The 16,972-nt window shown below is 37.5% G+C and overlaps 2 protein-coding genes across 2 annotated transcripts; both read left to right on the forward strand.

The window, feature by feature from the left end:
* Positions 1-2,795: 2,795 nt before the first annotated feature.
* Positions 2,796-7,733, forward strand: LOC122071840 (lipoxygenase 6, chloroplastic; the record flags this gene model as incomplete). Its single annotated transcript, XM_042636272.1, has 8 exons — positions 2,796-3,089; positions 3,217-3,454; positions 3,541-3,873; positions 4,038-4,123; positions 4,216-4,323; positions 5,341-5,642; positions 5,742-6,008; positions 6,586-7,733. Coding segments are annotated over 8 exons (2,388 nt in total), but the record flags the coding sequence as incomplete, so codon positions are not given.
* An 876-nt stretch (positions 7,734-8,609) lies between these two features.
* Positions 8,610-16,694, forward strand: LOC122089192 (COP9 signalosome complex subunit 3-like). The gene is made up of 11 exons (XM_042658731.1): positions 8,610-8,858; positions 9,429-9,544; positions 9,642-9,888; positions 10,179-10,236; positions 10,331-10,420; positions 10,873-10,941; positions 15,414-15,503; positions 15,631-15,789; positions 15,884-16,005; positions 16,246-16,318; positions 16,410-16,694. Exons 1-11 carry the CDS (start codon positions 8,674-8,676, stop codon positions 16,476-16,478), a joined length of 1,278 nt encoding a protein of 425 aa, XP_042514665.1. The 5' UTR covers positions 8,610-8,673; the 3' UTR covers positions 16,479-16,694.
* The last annotated feature ends 278 nt before the right edge of the window (positions 16,695-16,972 follow it).

The raw sequence follows: 16,972 nt of genomic DNA on the forward strand, positions 1-16,972 counted from the left end.
TTTTTTTTTTAATTTATTTCTGTAACTTGTTTCTTGGTTTCTAATTGTTTGTTTGCCTTATCTGTTTTTCTCCCCAAACTCTTTCTTCTTTGGCAGGACATGCTTAATATTTAGCCCTTTCTTATCTAAAATTTTCATTCTAAGTATTTGACCAGGAAACCTTTCACCTTCCTCTTCAATCCGTTGAGTACGTCAGAACTTGGTTCTATGAATTTCTATCTAATGATGATGATCATGATTCCTTTGTTTCACTATCTTCTTATTTCCTCACTACCTTTCAGCCATAAAAGAACACCCCTAGTGGGAAAATATTGTAAGGGCCCGTTTGGTATCGTTTCTGTTCCAGAAAGCCGTTTCGTTTCAAAAACGAAAATTTCAGTTTCTGTGTCAAAACGCAGTTTGTAAACGAAAAAATGGTATTTTAAAATTTCAGATTTTTATCGGGAATTTTTTTTTTTTTTTTTTGTAAAATGGAACGAAACTGGGAAGACGGAACTCCATTTTGGAGTTCCATCAAATTTCGTTTTTTCAGTTTTTTTTTCAGTTTTTGTTCCAAAAAAACAGAAACGGACCATAAGTGCACCAAACAGAAGATTCCGTTTTTTCGTTCCAATAGAACGAAAAAACTCCAGAAACGTTTTTTTAGAACGATACCAAACGGGCCCTAAGACAACAGTTTGTGGGAGGACAGTGTGATCTATTCTGTAACTTGCGTTGGACCACGGTTAAGGTGAGATCGATATATTTAAAATATAGAATATATACATAAGTTTAAACTAAGTTATCTTTTGCCCTTTTTGGTACCTCTTCCCTAAGGGCTCACCTGCCCAGTAATGAGGAAGATATTGGCAATCTAATAATTAGTTTAGATGAACTGAACTTGATGATCTTAGCAAGCTGCTTTTTTCCTGAATGAAGTGCAACCTTGCCGTGTATCTCTTGCATAGAAGATTGGGTTAGCTGACATTTATGATGGTTACATTATATGATAAAAGTCTAACTGAAGGATCATGAATGTGAATAATGATTCTCCCATGTGATACTGGAACCAAATGTTTTTAACCACATTGTTTGTCCCAACCATTACATTCAGATTATGTACCTGTGTGAGCCACGATCCTCTGCTACCTTGGACTATGTTAAATATGATTTCTTAATTGACCAACCTTTAGGAGAAGCAAATACAGGTCAGACAGTAATATTGGCAGACTTTATTGACAAGCATATCTGATTTCTCACCGAGTTAGAGCTGAGCACCATGCAGCAGTGCTTTGATATTCTGTTCTATCTCAAAGAGATCTACTTGAAAAATGAGATGCCATTTCTTTCTTTCAACCCATGTAACATGGTTCTTGGAAAGGTACTTAAATGTGAACAAACCTGGTCTTAATTTCAACAACATGGACTTCATCAAGTTTCTCTGAATTTTATGTATAATATTTTGCTATGCAAAGGGGTACTGGGTGCAGAAGAAAATGAGGTGAAAAGAGGGGATTGTGTTTTATCTTATGACTTGTGGGAGAAAAGAACAAAGAAGAAAAATTGATGTTGTGTGACATTGAGTTTATCATTCTCTGATTATCATGAAGGGAACTTTGGAAGAGGGAGGGTGTTATGTTATAAATCCCGTTCTTTAGGGCCTACAAAATTAGTTGATTTGACACAAAAGGAAAATAGAAGGGATGTTGACTTGTAAGGGTGAACTGACCAAATCTGAACCCAAGACTATGTATGAGTGTGTGTATTAGTGTTATGTTTGTCTCGAATTCTTGACACGTTTTGAAGACTGACCCACTCCAACATATTTTGTTGGCGACCCAAATGGGATTTTTCTGATGTCTATGATGGTAGTAGAGGGAGGATATATTTGTACTGTCGTCTTGTTGAGAAAGCAAGTGAGATTTGGGGATTTTCAAGTTAGGGTTTTTGGGTGAGAGTTTCTTGCTATGAGTTTGGGTGTTCTTGAAAGATCTCCTCTGTAACCTTTCTTCCATCATATAGTGAATCATCTTCTTCGCCGGAAAACATAGCACATCACATTGGTGTGTGAACCTTGTTATATCTCTATGTCATCTTGCTTGAATCCGTTCGTTTTCTTCGTATTTGTTGGTGTTTGTTCTAACAATTAGATATATGTGCTATGGTGTATAATACCTCAACTATGTATGGGTGCGTGTACCATAACATATATATGTTAGCAAGTGTGTTTTTACTATAAAAGATGTGCTTACTTTTAGATTGTTTACAAAGATTCTCTGAAAAGGATCATCGAAACTTGGTTTATTGGATGGATGGTATTTTAATTCATAAAGTTATTGGGTTCAGTTCCAACTAGAAACGCTAATTGAAATTCAGGCTGGTTGGATTGAGTTAGCTTCAATGGTTATGTTGCTTTTGAAAATTGGCTTCTTTTTTCTTGAGGGAAGGAGGATGGAGGGTAGGGGTATGGGTAATTGGTACTTGTTTATTTTTTTTATTCTTATTTTCTTGCTGACTTTTTTATTATTTAGTAGTTGGTCTTCTCCACCCTTCTTCCTTAATTTATAATGTGAGATGGTTGTGTTTTTTCTTTACGCCCTATACTTTCCTTGTTTCTTGCCTGTTTTTCAATGGGTCTTTTCATTTGGATTGTTTTTGGGAGTGTTTTTCTTTGGCTTTCCCATCAGGGGGCTGCCCCTCTGGAAACAGCACTATGGATAGGAAACTTCTGCGTGTATGTGTGCATGCATGCATACCTTCTTTTAGAGCTAATTTTTCTTGTATCTACCTTTTTTTTTAGTCTTACGAGGTGACTATTTTATTTTTTTCCAGTTACCAACTCGGGAAAGAGTGTGGAATCTTCCGTAAGGGGTTGGTTGCCAAAGCCATCAAACAATTCAAACATCATTGAATACACTGCCAGTTTCACTGTACCATCTGACTTTGGCAGTCCTGGGGCTGTTCTCGTCACAAATCTTCATGGAAAGGAGTTCTTCTTGCTGGAGATTGTGATACATGGTTGTAGTGAAGGCCCAGTCTTCTTCCCTGCAAATTCGTGGATCCACTCACGGAAAGATAATCCTGAAAGCAGAATTATATTCAGAAATCAAGTGAGAACCATTCTTTTTGGCCATAATTTTCAATGAAATCTGGCTGGGCCTATGGGGAATAAAATTACTGGACTTATATGCTATAAATTTTTCGATTTATCTCACTACCCCTTCTTACTCTTAACAGGCCTACTTACCCTCACAAACACCAGTAGGACTTAAGGATCTTCGACGTGAAGACTTACTGAGCAAACGGGGAAATGGAAAGGGAGAGAGGAAACCATTTGAACGAATTTATGATTATGCTCCTTACAATGACTTGGGTAATCCAGACAAGGATGATGATCTTGCTAGGCCAGTTTTTGCAGGGGAGGAGAGGCCTTATCCTAGACGCTGTCGCACTGGCCGACCTCCAACAAACTCGGGTATATTTTTATACAATAGCTATGTATATTCCTGTAAGTTTTCCTTGTTTACATCTCAACCAGTTACATTTCTGTGCTGGAAACAGATCCATATTCTGAAAGCAGAATAGAAAAGCCCAATCCACTATATGTTCCCCGTGATGAGACTTTTGAGGAGATTAAGGAAGCAACTTTTTCTGCTGGGAGGTTGAAAGCTGTGTTTCACAATCTAATCCCATCCCTTGCTGCTGCTATGTCAAACTCGGACATCCCCTTCAAGTGCTTCTCTGATATTGACAAGTTATACAGTGATGGTGTCCTTTTGAAACATGAAGATCAGAAAGAAATCCTTGAGAATCTTTTGGTGCCTATGTTAATGAAAAAGGTCATCAGTGCTGGTGAAAGGTTGTTGAAGTATGAGATTCCATCTGTAATTCGAAGTACGTTTCTCTCTCTCTCGCACTGGACCTTTTTTCCTCTTTGTGCCACCCCCCCCCACCCACCCCACCCCCCCAAAAAAAAAAAAACTCTTTAAATTTTCTCATCTTTTCTGTTTGGAAAATCCAACTTTTGTCCTGATCCTTTTGTAATTTTTGTTTCACAGGAGATAGATTTTCATGGTTGCGTGACAATGAGTTTGCACGCCAGACATTGGCGGGGGTCAATCCAGTAAACATTGAAAGACTGACGGTACTACTGGAACATGTTTCTATTTCTATTATAAGAAGATTCTGTCTCCACCTTTGTCATATGGGAATCCTAAATTTGGGTAGGATTTGCAGGAATTTCCAATTGTCAGTAAATTAGATCCAGCAGTTTATGGCCCACCTGAGTCAGCACTAACAAGAGAAGTTCTAGAGAAAGAACTGCGTGGAATGAGCATTGAGGAGGTATACTATGTACATAAGCATGCATAAATGTGTTGACAGCAGCTTGTAGGACATGCCTCTAGGCAGACATGCTAATGAAGTATCTTTGTGGCATGAATAATACTTTTGGGGTCCCCACTCTGGATCATAGTTATCAAGCCAACACCTAGGCGTCCAGGCGGCTCAGCCTGGACTGGCTGGTGCCTTGATCGCCTAGGCATCGCCTTGTTGGTGTCACCTGGATTTTTACCCATCCTCCATTGCCTTGGGTTGCCTTATGCCTTGATAACCTTGCTCTGAATTACAAATTGACCAGAAGCCCACACCAGCTAGCAAGTCACAGATCAACAGCCTGTTGTAGTGGGTGATGCACCCATCATTGAAATGCCTTGGACTGTAAACACATCTAGGGCATCAGTGGTAGGGTCTTAGGCCTGATTAGCCGAAAGAGAATCATGTGTTGAGATTTGAGAAAGCCACCGGCAGAGGCAATTGTGTGATAAAGGCCCGCACTGAGTAGAGTGACCTTTTATGAGTACAATGTCTCAGCATGGTTGGGTTCAATCTTCCTCTGAAGGATGGATCAAAATGGACCATAATACAACACTTTATGTGAAGGTCATATGGGTTGCATTTACACTTTTTGTGACCTAAGCCTTGCAGCTATCCCAGTTAGGTTGAGATGTTCGGCTTTAGAGAACAACATTATGCCTTGCGATTGTGCCATACCTCCCATTACCCCCACTGGATTGTTCCCTGAAAAGTCAGAAACTCCATCCTTAATTCTCTGTCTCTATTTCTTGACCCGTAGTCTGGGTTCACTACCATACTTGCACTGGACACCAAATGGGTGGTTATCAATTTAGGTGGTTTTCTTGATCTATCGATCCCCGAGTGTTCAAACACATTGCCTCTCAGTTGAAATCTCAACCTGTAGATCCATATCAGCATTATTCCAGAAAATAATTTAATCAACAATACATTTCATGTATAATTCATTATTCTTAAATGTTGCCTTTCTGGTGATTTAAATTGCAGGCAATCAAGGACAGGAGACTTTTTATACTTGACTACCACGATATACTTTTGCCTTTTATAAAGAAGATGAACTCCTTGCCTGGGAGGAAAGCCTATGCCTCAAGGAGTGTTTTCTTCTACACAAATAATGGCTTTCTAAGGCCAGTTGCTATTGAACTTTCCCTACCTCCAACACCTTCTTTGCCCCGGAGGAAGTGGGTTCACACTCATGGACATGATGCTACAGCTCACTGGACTTGGAAGCTGGCCAAAGCCCACGTCTCTTCAAATGATGCTGGCATTCATCAACTAGTGAACCACTGGTGGGATGAATAAGACCATTACCAAGTCAATATATAGATGTTGCTAGTATGGTTTGCTTAAATCCTCACACTAATGGTTTCTTGTTTGGAATTCTTCAGGTTGAAGACTCATGCATGCATGGAGACTTATATCATTGCTACTCATAGGCAACTTAGTGTGATGCACCCTATTTACAAGTTGCTGCACCCTTATATGCGTTACACACTAGAAATAAATGCTCTGGCACGGCAGAATTTGATAAATGGTGGGGGTATTATTGAAGCTTGCTTCAGCCCAGGAAAGTATGCCCTGGAGCTGAGCTCAGCGGCATACAAGAGTATGTGGAGGTTTGACATGGAGGCATTACCAGCAGACTTGCTTCGGAGGTAAGACCTTCTATGCATCTAGTATTGTCTTAGCTCATTCAATTGGAAACCTGGTATTTCAATTTGTTTGTTTCTACTCTTCCATATTTACATATTGTATATTTTTCTCCCCCACCCCACCCCAAACTATAACAAACTCAACAAAAATATTGGAGTGAAACATTATAAAAAAAGAGGAATAGAATACTGTATGTGTTTATCATCATCCATTAGGGTTGTCTTGCCATGTTGAACGTTGGAAGTGGTCCTGTTTACTTAAAACTTTCAACCCTTGTTGTATGTGTCTGATGTGTGATGTTATGGAGTGAATGGGTTGTTCTTATTCTCCTGTGCTGATCTTATTGTCTTGCATTTTTCAGTAAGAATCAACATCTTTCTCCAGATGCATCCTCACATAAAAATGAAAATGTTAAACTATGATAAGTATAAAACCCATAGTGACTTCTTCATATTCTGTGCTCTGGCAAGTGTAGTGCTCTGGCAGTGTAGCTAACAAACACTTGGATGTCCTCATTATTTCTTGTGTGTACTGCATTGCATTAAAACCCAAATATGATGCTTTTTACTGTAATTTCAGGGGCATGGCAGTGGAGGATCCGTCAATGCCTTGTGGTGTGAGACTAGTGATTGAGGACTACCCATATGCTGCAGATGGTCTGCTCGTATGGTCAGCATTAAAAGAATGGGTAGAAGAATATGTCGCTCATTTTTATTCTGATCCCAATAGTCTCTCTAAAGATGTTGAGCTTCAAGCATGGTGGAATGAGATAAAGAACGAAGGTCACTATGACAAGCGGAATGAACCATGGTGGCCTAAACTGCACACAAAGGATGACTTATCTGGCATACTAACCATAATGATTTGGACTGCTTCAGGACAGCATGCAGCCATAAACTTTGGTCAGTACCCTTTTGGAGGATATGTGCCTAACCGTCCTACCCTTATGAGGAAACTTATCCCACATGAAGGTGATCCTGAATATGAAAAGTTCATTTATCACCCTGAGTACACTTTCCTATCCTCTCTGCCAACGCAACTGCAGGCTACAAAGGTGATGGCTGTTCAAGATACTCTGTCAACGCATTCCCCAGATGAAGAGTACTTGGGTCAGCAACATCCTCTATATTTCCACTGGATCAACGACCCCCATATTCTAAGTCTGTTCAAGAAATTCTCCTCTAGGATGGAGGAAATCGAGGAGACCATAAATGGGAGGAATAATGATACTAGTCTAAGGAATAGAAATGGCGCTGGTGTTCCTGCATACGAACTGCTGCTTCCCTCGTCAGGCCCTGGAGTAACTGGTCGTGGGATTCCAAACAGCATTTCCATCTGATGAATGACTTCATATCATTCCAAACAGCACAATATTGACTTTGTTGAAAGCTCGTAATTTGCAGACATGTTCTCATGTTTCTTCTTTTATGATGATCATCAGTGTTGTAAATGGGCTTTGCCGGCTTTGCAATTTGCATCAAGATTGAGGACTGTAAACTGCAGGCTCCATTTGGTTGCCAGTAAAGGGTAGGGAAGGGATGTGAAATCTGTATCTTTCCAATTTTATCCGATGTCTCCAAAGAGACACAGGATGTGAAATCTGTTTAGAAAGGAAAAGGGAAAATTTTGTAATCATGGTTGTATAACTTACCAAAAACTCATGAATTAAAATTAAATGTAAAATGTATCATCACTAAATATAATAAGAGATTTAAGTAGTTAATATAGCCACATGAGGTAATGATTACAAAAAATTTAAATTTTTACTTCCATTCGGTTTAAATTTCCCTCGCGAGCAAAAGGGTCTTCTATCATATGAATCTACCACTGGGCAAAAAATTATGATTTGACGCTAAGTTTGTTTTTGGTATAGATTTGATGCTAAGTTGATTCACATGATCATGACAATCAAAATCTTTAATGATTTTATTTTTATTGAGTTTTTTTTAATTTTGAGTTTCTCTTCATCCATAGTAAAGAAGAAACCTCTCATTATAGCCATTCTACCATGAGATTAGCATAGGGAAGGGTAGTTTTGCATATTTAGTTCATGGTATTGATTGTTGTCAATATTAGTGTTGATTTTGATATTGACATTGATATGTATCAACCATAGTGGCATGATTTCAAATTGAAATACCATGAAGAAAAAAAAATCCTTATCATGCCATCCATTGTCCGGAGCCCGGACTTCCTCATCAAGGATTGGAATTAACAATAGTCCAATAATCCTATCACATGTTTTTTTTCTAGAGCTAAAAAATGGATAATGACTTTTTGTAGGGGAGTGTGGAGGCTGCGCCCGGATAAATGGAACCGAAATGATTGCCTTGCCTTTTTTATGAAAGGCAATAATGTTTATCCTATAATACTTTTGAGTACATTCCCACTGGCCCATGCGGTGGTGCAGGGGCTGAACTCCCTGACAGAGAACAAAAAAATGGTTTCTAGTTTCTACTTGGAAAAATAAAACTAGGTCTCTAGGTCGAGTCAAGTGAGCCACGCCGATTCGAGTTGGAACGAGTCAGATTGAGGAAAGCAAACTCCGAACTCAGGTTGGTGTTGCGCACCGCGAGAGCTATTTATAGGCATATGGGATACAGGGGCTGGATCTTGAGACTCAGAGAGTCCAGAGAGAGGGAGTACCAGAACTCAATTCAATCTCACATGGAATCCATCGAAGCTCTGGTTGCTCACATTCAAGGCCTCTCGAGTAGCGTTGATGATATTTCTCATCTTCACAACCTCTTAGAAAAGGCAGATGAATCTCTCCAATCCCAGGCATCTCGATTAGCCCCTTTTCTGGAACAGCTTGATCCTTCCAACCATTCTCTCGGCTATCTCTACATATTGTAAGTAATGTGTTTGTGTGTTTGTTTGTTTGTTTTCTCCTTCTCCCTTTCTATATTTGTCTATCTATGACTTTCTCCCTTCCCTGGAGATTTGATGGGCTCTGCTTGATCTTTATAACGTTCGTGTCCCGAATTCGATTTCAACACATTGATACTGAAACGAAGTGTTCGACCCAATACAAACTGGCTTTTGATCGGCTCTCAACGTGATGGAGTGTTTGGATGAAACTGAAAGCGATTTCTATGTACCTCTTCGCTTTGATGTGTTATTCATAATGCTTGTTCTGGATATGGGTTCGTTATGGTTTCTGTTTTGTAATTTTCTACCTCTTTTGGGTTGCTTAGGAAAGTATGCTTTTGTACTAGGGTTTGTTACTTTCATGGCATTATCGTTGGTTCCTGCATGTCATGGCATGGCATCAGGTTTTAGGAAGGAAAGAGGAATCTTGTGTAGAGAAAGAAAAGGAAAAGCTGCGAAGAGATCTTGATTCACGAGAAGTGTTGAACTTTAGTATATCTGTTGGGTTTTGGTACTTGATTGAGCTGACCTCCTCTGCTTTTGTTTCGTAGGGAAGCATATACTTCTGCTCCGATCCAGAAAGAACAAGCTAATGAGCTTGCTGTTTCCACTGCGAACTTCATCAATTCTTGCTTGGTAGAACAGATACGGTTGGCACCTGATAAATGTATGTAACCTTATGGTGGGGGAAGTAGATTCATTAAAGATTGATTACTCACTCACCTTTGTAAACTGATGTTGGCTTTGCTTTGTTGTCTCTGAAGTTACTTCTGTGTGCAAGAGGTTCAAGGACCAACTTTTGCTGCTTCAAGCTCCAATACAGGGTGTAGGTCCTTTGCGAACAGCTGTCAGAAAGCTTCAACCTTCTTCTGAACATTTAACTGCTTTGCATCCCGATTTTCTTCAACTTTGCTTACTGGCAAAGTGCTATAAAACTGGTCTATGTGTTTTGGAAGAGGATATCTTTGAGGTGGATCAGCCAAATGATTTCTTTCTTTACTGCTATTATGGGTAAGTTACCAAGCTTATAGACTTTTAACATTTTATGCTAGTAGAATTAAGAATTACTTTTGTTATTTCATGAGAAGCTAATTATTCTCTTTTAAATTCACTAGGGTATTATCAGTCCTTTGTTCTATTGGGTGATGCCATAGCCCTTCTGTTAGTAGTACCAATGCCATTTCTTGCTAATTTTTGTCATTGATCATACTTGGTTTTTAAGTTTTGGTTTATAGTGGGTGTATAGAACCTGTGTACTACATATGATGTCTACATTATTTAATATTTCTAAATCATAATAGGGGAATGATATGCATAGGACAGAAGCTTTTCCGCAAAGCTATGGAGCTTTTACACAATGTATGTAGAAGACCTACTGCTCAATTGCTTAGCATTTGATGGTTCTGTTATTTAACTATTTGACCTACTCAACTGTTCATCTTTGTTCAAATAGGTTGTCACTGCTCCTATGTCAACCACAAATGCTATAGCTGTTGAAGCTTTCAAAAAGTACATCTTGGTCTCTCTCATCCATAATGGGCAGGTTGTCTTCTTTCTTCTTTCATTCTTCTTCTTTTGGGAATTGGAATTGAGTCATTGTATAAGGATTTTGGAGAAATGGCACAGTTTTCACAATTAGTTTGATCTGCAAATTTTCATTTAGAACCTTAAAAATTTAACTGGAGGGTAGTGCTTTTGGTTTGATAGCAATGAAGGTCTGAAAAGTATTAAGAATTCAGGTTTGAAATTTGTATGATCTTGTTGGTGAGTTGTTGTGGGTTTATTTTCAATCTGATGCTTATTTTTTTTAAGTTCTTCTTTATTGAAAGCATCACTATATTTTTACAACTTACTACGAAAAATCACCGATTAAGATTTGATAGTAGCATGATCTGATTTGATAGTAGCATGATTTGATTATTTTCTATTATATCTATTTTCTTTGTATTTGATTGAATGATCCCCTTTATTGAGATATACTACTTTCTGTGGCAGTTTTCTTCTGCTAGTTTCCCCAAGTACACTTCTTCAGTGGCTCAAAGGAGTCTGAAGAACTTCTGTCAGGTAGTTTTCTGAAGACTATTGCTTCTGGTTCCATTTTATTTTACATCCTTGGTATCCTGTTTAGAACTTGTATTCATTTTGTTGCATGATCTGGTCAAAGATGATATTATGTTATAACTAAGAGGGAAGACTTTTTTTGCAGTTCCTTGGCCAGTTTGGGATGTGTGATATTCTTTTATTATTGTTTTATCTTGAACTATGGGCTCACTGCTTCCTTCTACATTCCCTGGCCTAAATAGGGCTATTGTCCTTGTTGGATATAAGTTGCATGGTCTTAGGTGCTGATTGTTTTCCCCTTTTCTAAGGCTTGTTGGGTCCTCAGGAGTCCAAACTGCTGAAGTTACATTGATCCTTTATCTCTTTGATTTAGTTCCCATGACTAATTGGAGTTCAAAAATCTATAGTAGCACGGGAATTAGCTAAATAGTTGAAATGTAAACCGCCAGCCAAGTTTAACCTTATTTCGATTGATTGAGTACATGGATGAATGGAAGGATATTCAACTATGCATGTTTTCCACTGTATAGGGTTGCCATTGCAATATTATATTCTGTTGGATACTCAACTGATGATTGTGATTTTATTGGCTTAAGTATCCTGTAATAAATTATCTAATTCGTGTAATTCAAAAGAGAGAAAAAATATTAGACCACCTATGGAATGCCTTATGTATGATAGCTCAAGTGAAGGATTCTGAAGGCTGAAAGGAATTTAATGTCAGGGGTTTATGCATATATCAAGCATAGTTGACAATGTGACCAATACACTTGGAGGGGCGCTTAGGCAACAAGGAGTCCATCTAAGCATCACCAAGGCTCTGAATCTCGGGTTTTGACCTTGGTTGAAACCAAAGTATAGGTCGAAACCTGCGAAAAAATTTCAAGGAAAAACGAGTTACTTTTTTGGGTTAATGTGGAAACCTTAGTTTTTCCAAGTTGTGTTTTTTCGTTTACAGCCTATTTTGGCCTTTTAAAGCTAATCCATGAACTATTTTCACAAAAAGAACACCCAAAATGGTTCTTGTGGAGTCAACCCATGTTTGCTAGTGTACACTAAATAATGTTATACACTAGTTAGGGTTTTTCTGAATTGGTGTGGTACTTTATGCCAAATATCGTTTAAGCTATTATTCTTAAATAAGCAAATACCTCATATTTGAATTCAATAAGAATAGTTAAAAATTTAAATTCCAAAAGGGTAAAAAATCAACCCCCAATTCAAGAACAAAAAATTGAATTTTTTTGTTGTAAGGGTCAATCTTCAACTTTCAAATACTCTAGGTTTTTTCTCAAACTTAGGAATTCTGTAAATCTTATCATGGTAAAACATTGTTAAAATCCAAAAGTGCGGTGAAATAATATTTTGTTTTGATGTCCATAAATTTATCTTCATTCAGGGCGATTTTTAATAGCATTCGCTCACTTCAAATAAAGTTTGACTGAAACAACTTTGTCAATAACTTTCCAACAAATTCAAGGTTGCTTAAGTCTAATTTGTTGGCGAGAATTCATACATTATTGCCTTGTTCATAATTTGACCATTGAACTCCGAAATCATGTCTGGATTGCAAGATTTATTGTTCATTTGACTGATAATTTGAAGCCTATTCAGTTGCAAAATTAAGGAGAATGGTAAAATATTGACTCCTTCAGAGTTAGGCCTGAAGAAAATGGGGAATAAAGACTACCATTCATTAAAAAAGTAAACCTATGAAAACTCTAAATCAGAAAACAATAAAGTCTATCAGTATAAAATCAGCCTAAAAATATCATTGAAATTTACTAGATTCACATCCATTATCTAGAAAAAAAATTTAGATAGCAGGATTTTCCGAACACCTCTACAATCTCATATATAGTATTTTTACCGTAGCTTCAAACACCCCCCAACCCAAAACCATAGTTGTCAAGGCGTAGCCAAGGCGACGATTAGGCGTCCAGGCGGTTTGCCTGGGGCCTAGGCGACAGTCGCCTTATTGCACTGCATGCCACCTTGTGTTTTGGCACTTATTTATGCCAAATATCATTTAAGTAAATGTTTTTTATATTTTTTATTTCATTTACTTAAGATATTATTCATAAATAAGCAAATACTCCATATTTGAATCCAATAAAAATAGTTTAAAAATTAAATTCCAAAAGGATAAAAAGTCAACCCCCCAGTCCAAGAAGAAAAACTGGATTTTGGTTATAGGGGCGATTTTCAACTTTTAAATGCTGGAGTTTTTCTCAATTATGAAAATTTTATAAATTCTGTCATGTTAAAACATTACTAAAAATCAAAAGTCTGGTAAAATAATTTTTTGTTTTGATATCCATACAATTATTCATTCAGGCGATTTTAATAGCATTCGCACACTTAAAAATAAGTTTGACAGGAGTATAACTTTGTCATTACAACTCAGATTTAAGTAATCTTAGACTTGTTGGAAAACTGATTTTATATCATAATTGATACAAAAAGTCTCATGTGAAAATAATATCATTTGACCAGTCAAACTTATTATAGAACCAGAGCATTTCTCTAAATTTTGATTTTTTATAACTTAATATGACTTAATATTAATTTTTTTATGATTTAATATGGCTAAATGTTGATTTTTAATGACTTGATGTTGCTTAATCTTGATTTTTTATGATACAAGGTATATATAGCTTAATAAATAATGTTAGAAAATAGAAAAAATAAAAAATAACAATTGGTCACCTTGTTCGCCTAAAGGCGTGCGCCTTCTCGCCTAAGCGCTTAGACAACCCTCCACCACCTTGGTTCACCTTGGCGCCGTGACAACTATGCCCAAAACCACACACAAAAAAATTGTTTTAGCATGATCATGGGATTTGTCCCCTTAGGGAAATGTACAGTGCATTTTCTACTCTTGCTGCTCTTTTGTGGTGCCTTGACAGTCTCAAAAATTTTCTTCCCATGGGAGAAGTACTAAGTTCATGTAGCCAACCCCAAGTGGCTGGAATAAGGTTGATTGGATCAGACATATATACACTGAACTGGTACTAGATTGTCGAAGCCTAATGCAATTATCAACTTGCGTTGTCAAGCTGCTGTCTGCAGCTCTTGGTTCATCTATAAGGGTTTCAAATCCCTCCCCCACCCCCTCCCCCACAAAAATAAAAATAAAAATAAATAAATAAATAAGAACTCAATGATTTTTTTTTTTTTTTTTTTTTTTGTTTTTTTTTAATCCAAGATGTTTTCTTCTAAAACTTTTTCAATAACAAAAATCATCAACTGTAGCTGACATTAGTGCCATTTCTTTTAGGCTTCATCTAGTTGGATGTAAAGGGTTATAAAGTAAAATTTTTAAGAAGCATAAACCAATAGCATGACAGAAGTAGTGACATTTTAGACAGTAGCTGAAAATGACATAAAATTTCCTTTTCTGTATGCTTTCCAAAAGCTTAGGAAGTTTTGTGTTAGTTACATAATTATTGTTGGTTTGTGTTCCATTTGACTTTTGCTTTGACTTTGGTGTAACCACATTCTTCATCCTAACAAAATCAAATGGAGCATGAGGTCTTGAAGTTTCTTGTTGACATCAATCCATTATTGAAGTATTTTCTCTGATTTCATGCTGTCTTAGAGTTGTGTTCATTCTTAGCTCCTAGATTCAGTGGAGTTTGTTACCAGGCCGCCTCGCTTCCAAATTCTGTGCCCCATCTGTCAAGCCAACGTATCTGATCCTATGATGTGATTATCCTTCACACAAAAGAATTTATCGTGTGCTGACCATCAATGTATCTTCCTATATAAGTTTTTCTAATTTAATGCAACACCGTTACCATGATACCATCCCTGGCTCATGTATCTGTTTAGAAGCACAGAACCTGCAACATTGTGAAAAACATTATGACAAAATATCACTTCAATACTAAATTGATTCTGAACAATTCTGGCTAAATACCGATCAATGTGGTCAACTGTGGCTTTCTTACCAAATCGATATAGAACAACTTAAGGAAAGATACAACAATCTAAGACAAATTTTGGATTAGGATTTGGGATTGAAATAATATTTTCAGAAACTATGGAATTTTATATGATGTAAAGAAAATAAAAGATTAATATGATGTAAGAAGTAGGAATTTTTTTTTTTGGGTGGTTAAATAAATATGATGCAAGAAATCGGAAATTAGGGTTTGATGAAATGTGGAAATTTAGGGATTGGGATGTACATTCTCCCCACCCCCCCCCCCAAAAAAAAAAACCCGCGACCCTGCAGCAGCGGGAACCTCATGCACTGGGTTGCTCTTCTTTTGTGAAATGTGGAAATTGGAATAGATGGAGGAATTTGGGTTGGGTGATTGGGTGATAAAAGCTAGAAAGGAGGAATTTGATAATTGATTGGAGTGCCCCTTTTCTCTGGTTGTATTTGTTCATTTTTTATGTCAACATATTTTAACGGTGTGTCCATGATTTTTCCCAACACGTCACAAATTATGCTATTCCTTTTGCAGCCTTATGTTGATTTGGCAAATAGTTACAACACTGGGAAAATTGTAGAATTAGATAGCTGTTTTGAGACAAACAAGGAGAAGTTTGAATCAGTGAGCTTTCTTCAACTTCCCCCTTTAATTCTTCATTTGCATGCCTTTGACACAAAAACATTGAAAACCATCTTGAGGTGAACAGCCAGAGGTTTGGCCTTCTTATCCCTCTGTGCATCTGTTTTAGGACAACAACCTTGGATTAGTAAAGCAGGTTGTATCTTCTCTATACAAGCGAAACATCAAGAGATTGACTCAGACATACTTGACTCTTTCACTCCAAGATATTGGCAATACGGTGCAATTGAGTACTCCGAAGGAAGCAGAGATGCATGTGCTTCAAATGGTAGCCTCTTTTAAACATTTCCCTCTGCATGCTGGCTGTTGTTTACTTTGAAGCTTTACTGTCTAATATAGGTAATTTTTTCACTTTTCTAAAGATTCAAGATGGTGAGAAATTTGCTACAATCAATCAGAAGGATGGAATGGTCAGCTTTCATGAGGATCCTGAACAGTACAAGTCATGTGGGATGATTGAGCATATTGACTCATCAATTCAACGGTATGCCGTTTGTGAAATATTAAGTTAACGTTCTGAAGTCATACATACTTCCATATGAAATAAGCAATAATAGGCTTTCGACCCCCCCCCCCCCAAAAAAAAAGGGCACATCCTTTGATGGGTCCCACGCAAGAGAACCTTTTCATCTAACGTTGACCAGATGAGTAACCAGGAAAGCATGTATAGACTATAGAAGCTGAAGTCCAATTGAAGGAATCTTGTTGTTTTACTTGTTCCCAGGATGATTGCATTGTCGAAGAAACTGAGTGCTGTGGATGAATTTATATCATGTGATACTGTCTATTTGGCAAAGGTCTGTTTCATGGTTGATCTTCTCCACACCTGTTGGGTTAATTTTTTTTATATGATAATTAATTTGTTGATAAAAAAATTGCTGGTGTTAGGCTGGGAGGGAGCGGCCCAGATTTGATTTTGACGACTTCGATGCTGTACCCCAGAAATTCAACATGTGAAAAGCTGGACTAAGTTGTATATATTTGTAGAATGCTCAAGTTTCCGATTAGTGCATATTGGAGAAAACAGTTGTACGCTACACTGCTACTGCTGATTGCAGTGCAGGGGCCAATCTCGATTTCATGTCTATTGATAATTAGTCCTTTAGCTGTACACTGTCTAAATAGCTGTAAGGGCTGTCTTATTTCTCATTTTATGAAATTTTTTTCCTTAAATCTTTTTTATTCTGCCAGAGACTTTTTCTGGATTTCGCATTGACATTGTAGCCGTCTTACCTCACATTACTTCAGAAGCACATAGTTATCAGATTATTCTAAAACTACAGACAAACTCATTGATTCTGTGATTCTGTGCCCTGAATCAAGCACAGCCACTATTAGAGTGTTAAGTTGCAGTGTGGGGATGGAATGGGATGGAGGTAAGGGAGGAGAAAGGGCTTATTGGTGGTTCAATGCACCGGATCTATTGTTCTTGTATACAAATGGAACAGTCT

Source organism: Macadamia integrifolia, chromosome 2 (genome assembly GCF_013358625.1).
Source record: "Macadamia integrifolia cultivar HAES 741 chromosome 2, SCU_Mint_v3, whole genome shotgun sequence".
NCBI lineage: Eukaryota > Viridiplantae > Streptophyta > Magnoliopsida > Proteales > Proteaceae > Macadamia > Macadamia integrifolia.

Excerpts from the sequence above, each read along its gene's own strand:
- LOC122089192 (XM_042658731.1), top strand. The coding sequence starts at position 8,674 with ATGGAATCCATCGAAGCTCTGGTTGCTCACATTCAAGGCCTCTCGAGT. Across the intron at positions 9,545-9,641 it reads ACGGTTGGCACCTGATAAAT|TTACTTCTGTGTGCAAGAGG; the intron begins GTATGTAACCTT and ends TTGTCTCTGAAG. Across the intron at positions 10,237-10,330 it reads CTATGGAGCTTTTACACAAT|GTTGTCACTGCTCCTATGTC; the intron begins GTATGTAGAAGA and ends TTGTTCAAATAG.